This window comes from Dromiciops gliroides, chromosome 3 (genome assembly GCF_019393635.1).
Source record: "Dromiciops gliroides isolate mDroGli1 chromosome 3, mDroGli1.pri, whole genome shotgun sequence".
In the NCBI taxonomy this organism is placed as follows: Eukaryota; Metazoa; Chordata; class Mammalia; order Microbiotheria; family Microbiotheriidae; genus Dromiciops; species Dromiciops gliroides.
The window spans coordinates 317,215,494-317,221,779 of record NC_057863.1 but is presented as its reverse complement, the minus strand read 5'-3'; the positions used below and the strand labels follow the sequence as shown (position 1 = coordinate 317,221,779).

Sequence of the window (6,286 nt, the reverse complement as noted above, 5' to 3'; positions counted from 1 at the left end):
ATAGCCATAGATGGCTAATAATAGACAACATATAATACATTACATGTTTTACTAAAGTTCAGCATTTAAGACCTATCTAAGAGATAAAATATGAAATATAGAGATGGTAAGCAGCAGACAGTGCAATATCTGAAAAGTAGTTGGCATTATAGACTTCATAGATGTATTTCTTCTAGATCCTCAGTTGTGTTTGTTCACCTCCTGATGAAGATGAGCTCCAGACTGTTGCAACATATCTGTGTATGACTTAATGTGGTCCCTAGGAAAGGAGAAGTAAATGATGTTATAAAACTCAACAAGACCAGAGGATACAAGGAGAAATCAAGAAACAGGAGAATAAAGTGATGGAGGGAAATCATGGAATCTTTTTTTTGATTAACTAATTAGCTGTGTGACTTCAGGTAACTCACTTTATCTCTTTGGTCATCTATAAAATGAGAGTTCTGGGGTCTCTTTCAACTATGGTCCTATGATCCATGGTCATATGTGAAAGAGGATGAGGACCTCAATGATTTTTGAAGTTCTATGACTGGTTTAGGAAAATATTTAGAAAGGATATTAAAGGTATGAATGAATAAAAATGAATGAAAAAATGGACATTTGATGAACTGAAAGGCTTTCTGTTATTTGTAACAAAAAGGCCAGAAATAAATGGAAAATTAGATATTAAAGATCCAGAAGAAATATAAGGAAATCATTAAAGACTAATTATGTTATTAATGTCAAACAGTTAGTTATTTATGATATATGAAAATGTTAGTATTCTTTTTTCTTTTTTTTTTTTTTTTAGTGAGGCAATTGGGGTTAAGTGACTTGCCCAGGGTCACACAGCTAATAAGTGTTAAGTGTCTGAGGTTGGATTTGAACTCAGGTACTCCTGACTCCAGGGCTGGTGCTCTATCCACTGCACCACCTAGCTGCCCCTGTTATCAGTATTCTTAAAACTTATCATTACTAAGGTAGTTTGAAAGAAAGGTTGTGGCTGAGTTGTGTATGTTGGGGTGGGTGATTTAAAAAAAACAAAATTGGGTAGGAAAAAAGTAAAAAGGAGTAATTATCTCATAAAACCAGGGTGCAAAAAGAAGAACTAATATAGAGGAAACATATGGGCATAGAGGCTGATAATATTGGAACCTTACTATCATCTAGGTTGAAGAGGAAACAATGTATACATCTAAAGAGGTTTAAAAGTCTTCTGAACTTCCAGAGAGGGGAGAAAACTGGGGGGTAGTGTGGGGGAGGGACTTTTAAAAGGGTATATCAATAAAATTAGGAAAGTGGGGGGAGAAGATAAGGGAGGGAATTTTAAGGGGGATGGGCAAAATAAGGAATAAGTGGGTAAGGGGAAAAGATAAGGTAACAGGGATAGGGTAAAAAGAGAGGCTAAGAAAGAAAATAATAAAAATAATTTGGAGGGAAATTCACAAATAATAATTAGAACTTTATCAAATTTATAAGAATATAAGTGCTTCCCCAATTGGTAAATGGTCAAAGGATATGAACAGGCAGTTTTCCAATGAAAAAAATAAAAACAATTTATAGTCATATAAAAATGCTGTAAATCATTATTGATTAGAGAAGTACAGATTAAAACAACCTTGAAATAGCATTTTATACCTACCAGACAGCTAAAATGATAGAAGGGGAAAGTGACAAATGCTGGCGAGAATGTGGAAAAATTGAGACACATTCATTGTTTGTGGAAATCTAAAATGATCCAACCATTTTGGAGAACTACCTAGAATTATGCCCAAAGAGTTATTAAGCTACCTATACCCTTTGGACATAATAGGAGAACATTGTATACAGTAGCAGCAATATTGTTTTAAGAACAACTTTGAATGAATAAGTTATTTTGTCTATTATAAATATATAATTTCACCATAAAGGACATATGAAGAAAGACATTATCTGCACCCAGAGAAAGAATTGATAAATAGAAGTATGTATAGAATAATTTTACACATATATGTGTATGTATACATATGCATATACATATAAAATATACATATATTCAAACACACACACACACACATATATATATATATATTTACGGGGGGAGAAAAATGTACTTGATAATTTTCTTGTATATTTAAAAGGAATAGCAAATTGTGCATAGTACATTTGCAGCTTCATATCTTTTTTATTGTACTATATCATGAAAATCCTTGTTTTATTTCACAAATTAAAAATAAAATTATTTTAAAAAGAAAAGATATTAAAGGTATTAAAGAAAAAGTGCTAAAGAGATAATATGCAAGGTACAAACTCAGTCTGATGCCACCTCCTACAGGCAGCCTTTTTTTGATCTTCCCAGTTATTGGTGTTCTTTCCCATCTCACACTTCATTTTCTAGCCATTTTGTGTATGTAACATACCTTTGAACTCCACTCCAAAGGCTTGGCCACAGAACAAGGGAAGACAGGAACTAGTCTGTTGCAAGACAGTTATTTTCCCCCAGTGTTCCCTTAGCTCTAAGGAGTTCTGGGCTTGACCAGAGTGAGTTAAATAAATAATTTGCATCTCCAGAAATGCCTGTGCTGCTCTCCCCAGCTCAGCCACTCTAGAATGTAAGGAACTTTTGAGGGCAGAGAGATTTTTGTTTTTGTCTGTATATATGTATTCCTAGCTTCTAGCACAAAGTAGGTGCTTAAATGCTCATTGAATTTAAGTTGAATATGAAATGTTCCTTCCCAGTTAAAATGAAGGAATTCTCTTCTTTTAAAACAACAACAACCATAAAAAACCCCCAAACCTAAGGAACACAGACCACATCCTGGAAATGTTGCATTCACCTTTCTCCATAAAAACCTCATTTCCTTATTGATAAATATTTTTCAGCATTTCATTTTAATTCACGCCATTTTCCTTCCTTCCTTCCTTCCTTCCTTCCTTCCTTCCTTCCTTCCTTCCTTCCTTCCTTCCTTCCTTCCTTCCTTCCTTCCTTCCTTCCTTCCTTCCTTCCTTCCTTCCTTCCTTCCTTCCTTCCTTCTTTCTTTCTTTCTTTCTTTCTTTCTTTCTTTCTTCTTTCTTTCTTTCTAACATAGTAAGAAAAAACAATCTTACTGGGCAGTTGATGGATGAAAGACATAAGACCCCAGGTCCATGTAATACTGGGCTGTTGTTCTCAAATCAGTCCATGATTCACTGGCCTATGACAGAGGAAAACAAAAGCAATCATCCCTATGTTCCATATGAGATCAAACCAGTAATTCATCTCACGAAACACCCCATCCATTGTGGTATCATAGGATCATGGAACATACAGTTAGATGTGGAAAAGAATTTAGAAGTCATCAATACTTTTCATTTTACAGATGAGGAAACTGAGGCATAGCCAAGGTCAAGTAAGTATTAACAAGTTCTAAATATTAACTTCTCTGGACCTCAGTTTCCCCATCTGTAAAATGGCAATAACAATAGCACTTAGCCTCACATGGTTATGTGAGTTACCATATTATATGTTTTGCAAACCTTAAAGAGTTATATAAATGGTAGCAATTATTATTAACTGACAGACTTGAAATTTGAACTTGGGTCCCCAGACTACAAATCTGGCATTCTTTCCATTGCATCATGTTGCCTCCTAAAATCATCTTTTCTCTTCTCCCGTGCTATGTTCTGCTTACTCTTCATGTTTCAAATCCCTTCTACAATTGTGCTGTCAAGCACTGTTATTATATTTGGGGGTGGGGCATACATATACACATCAAAGAGCTTGTATGGGTGTGGAAATACCTTTCATCAACACGGATCACAAACTGTTTATAACTTGGTAGACAAGTCCTAGAGAGCTGTCTGAGGCTCAGAGAATTTAATTGACTTGCCTATGGTCATGTACCTAGTAAATGTGGGAATCAATGGTATACTGGAGCCAGCTTCAACCCAGTAAAATTTTCAAGGTGAGCATATACCCCGCAGAAATCATCAGTTGCTAAAAAAATCAGGGATTGATTTATTATTTAATTAAATGTTTAGACTTGAGAAGGTATAAAAATTTCAGATTAAACTTTAAAATGTGTGTATGTGCATTATTTTTTTCAGAGTCAGGTCGTTAAACATTTACCAGCACATCCCTGTGTTCGAAATGCAAATACCTGCTCCGCCAGAGTATATCCCCATCCATTTTCACTGTGATCTGGATCCCAATCATCCTGTGAAAATATTTGTCTTTTCAGACGTAGGAACTGATTTGCCGAATCATCTGACAAAAATGGAGCCCCCATCACACCTGCAATCAAAACAATCCAATAATTTATATTAAAAGACTCCAAGATTCTCACAACTCTTTATGTATTACAACTCATCTTTAATTGATACACTGCTGCCAATGCAAGGGTGACACTGGCTTCTTTGTGTCCTAAGTGGTTGTAGGTACGTTGAGGAAAAAGTCATTACTTTTTTTTTACCATTTAGTTTTGGTTTGTCATATTTCCCACTCTGTAGTTTATAGCAATGTTTCTTAAATTTTTTGGACTCAGGTCCCCTTCACACTCTTAAATAGTATTGAGGACCCTCCAAATAATTTTTGTTTATGTAGGTAATATCTATTGATGATTCCCTTGACTATGCAAAGAAAAATGAACCAAAACACAGACTTGTAAGGCATGGCCTTTCTGAGAAGAAAAAGACATTAAGAAAGCAGCAAATGGAATGCAAGAACAGAATGAAGAAAGTCAGGGGCAGGGGCAGGTAGGTGGCACAGTGGATAGAGCACCAGCCCTGGAGTCAGGAGTACCTGAGTTCAAATCTGGCCTCAGACACTTAACACTTACTAGCTGTGTGACCCTGGGCAAGTCACTTAACCCCAATTGCCTCACTTGAAAACAAACAAACAAACAAACAAAAGAAAGTCAGGGGCACTGCAAAGGCAAATGTCGGTGCTGGCAAAAAGAAGAAATAAAAGACACTTTGGATGATATTTATACGGGAAGATATGGATTTTTAATAGCATAAATTAACTATGTGAAAACTTCAATAACAACAAAAAGATTCCTTGGCATGGATAAATGTTTACAGTTAGTTTAACACCTGATTATTGGTCTTTTTTCTGTGATTAAGCCCTGGACTTTCAAGGACCAACATGTGTGTGTATGTGTATATATGTGTATATATCAACATATAAATATATTCACACATGTGTATGTATAGGTATGTATACATATATAATATGTATCTGTAATTGTGTATTTACACAAATAATGGAAAAAGGTATATATACATACATTATTTTTCTTTTTCAATATTGTTGTGTTTTTTAAAAAAAGTGTGAATTCAGCCAAGTATATATATATATATATATATATGTGTGTGTGTGTGTGTGTGTGTGTGTGTGTATAATCTGCATCTGTTATTTAATGTACATTTCTTAAATGGATTTTGTTCAAGTTCTAACCTTAAGTTCAAGGAAAGAAAATGCAATGATTGCTAATAATCTTGTTCTCCAGAAACTAAAAGAAGTCAAAGCAAACTAAATGCTACCATTTTTTTTGTCATTGCATGATATTGCCCAGAAGGGAAAAACTGCTATTATGCAAAGAGTGATTCAGAATTACACTTAAAATACATAGTATTTCTATTTTATAGCCTAATAATTCTACTTTTCCATAAAATTTCTTTTTAGTAGATGAAAATGTTTCATTACTATGATCTATCTAATTCTCAGAATGAAGTACCCACCTCAGCATTCTGTACCCCATAATGGAGTCTCAATAAATATTAATTTATGATGATGAAAATATCCCCCATGAGATAGGCAGAAGGTAGTATTTATTATCTCACTTTACAAATAATAAAATTAAGACACATATGAAATGACTTACCCAAGGTCAGTATAAGTAAGTCAGTGGCAGTGTGGGGAATTAAACTCAAATAATATATAAGAATACACCATTATTCTCTTTGCTTGAGAAATTTCTCCATTTTGTTTCTGCCTGTTCAGCCTTGAAAGTAAGTAGTGAAGAGATCAGGACTTTGAGTTTCAGAGCACAAATTATGTGGCTACACATTGAATTCTGCCTGCGACCTTGGTCTTTTCCTTTCCTTTCCTTTCCTTTCCTTTCCTTTCCTTTCCTTTCCTTTCCTTTCCTTTCCTTTCCTTTCCTTTCCTTTCCTTTCCTTTCCTTTCCTTTCCTTTCCTTTCCTTTCCTTTCCTTTCCTTTCCTTTCCTTTCCTTTCCTTTCCTTTCCTTTCCTTTCCTTTCCTTTCCTTTCCTTTCCTTTCCTTTCCTTTCCTTTCCTTTCCTTTCCTTTCCTTTCCTTTCCTTTCCTTTCCTTTTCTTTCCTTT

General features: G+C 34.7%; 1 protein-coding gene across 1 annotated transcript; it reads right to left on the bottom strand.

Moving 5' to 3' along the window:
- Nucleotides 1-3,062: 3,062 nt before the first annotated feature.
- C3H3orf85 (chromosome 3 C3orf85 homolog) lies at nucleotides 3,063-5,699 on the bottom strand. The gene is made up of 3 exons (XM_043990432.1): nucleotides 5,665-5,699; nucleotides 4,098-4,245; nucleotides 3,063-3,152 (listed from the first exon to the last, which is right to left on the bottom strand). The coding sequence occupies exons 1-3, from the start codon at nucleotides 5,697-5,699 to the stop codon at nucleotides 3,063-3,065; spliced, it is 273 nt and encodes a 90-aa protein (XP_043846367.1).
- Between the last annotated feature and the right edge of the window lie 587 nt (nucleotides 5,700-6,286).

Coding starts and splice junctions, on each gene's coding strand:
- C3H3orf85 (XM_043990432.1), bottom strand. CDS start 5,699: ATGGGGTACAGAATGCTGAGGTGGGTACTTCATTC. Junction 4,246..5,664: donor CTGAGGTGGGTACTTCATTC/TGAGAATTAGAT, acceptor AAATTATTGGAT/TGTTTTGATTGCAGGTGTGA. Junction 3,153..4,097: donor GATATACTCTGGCGGAGCAG/GTATTTGCATTT, acceptor CCTCTGTCATAG/GCCAGTGAATCATGGACTGA.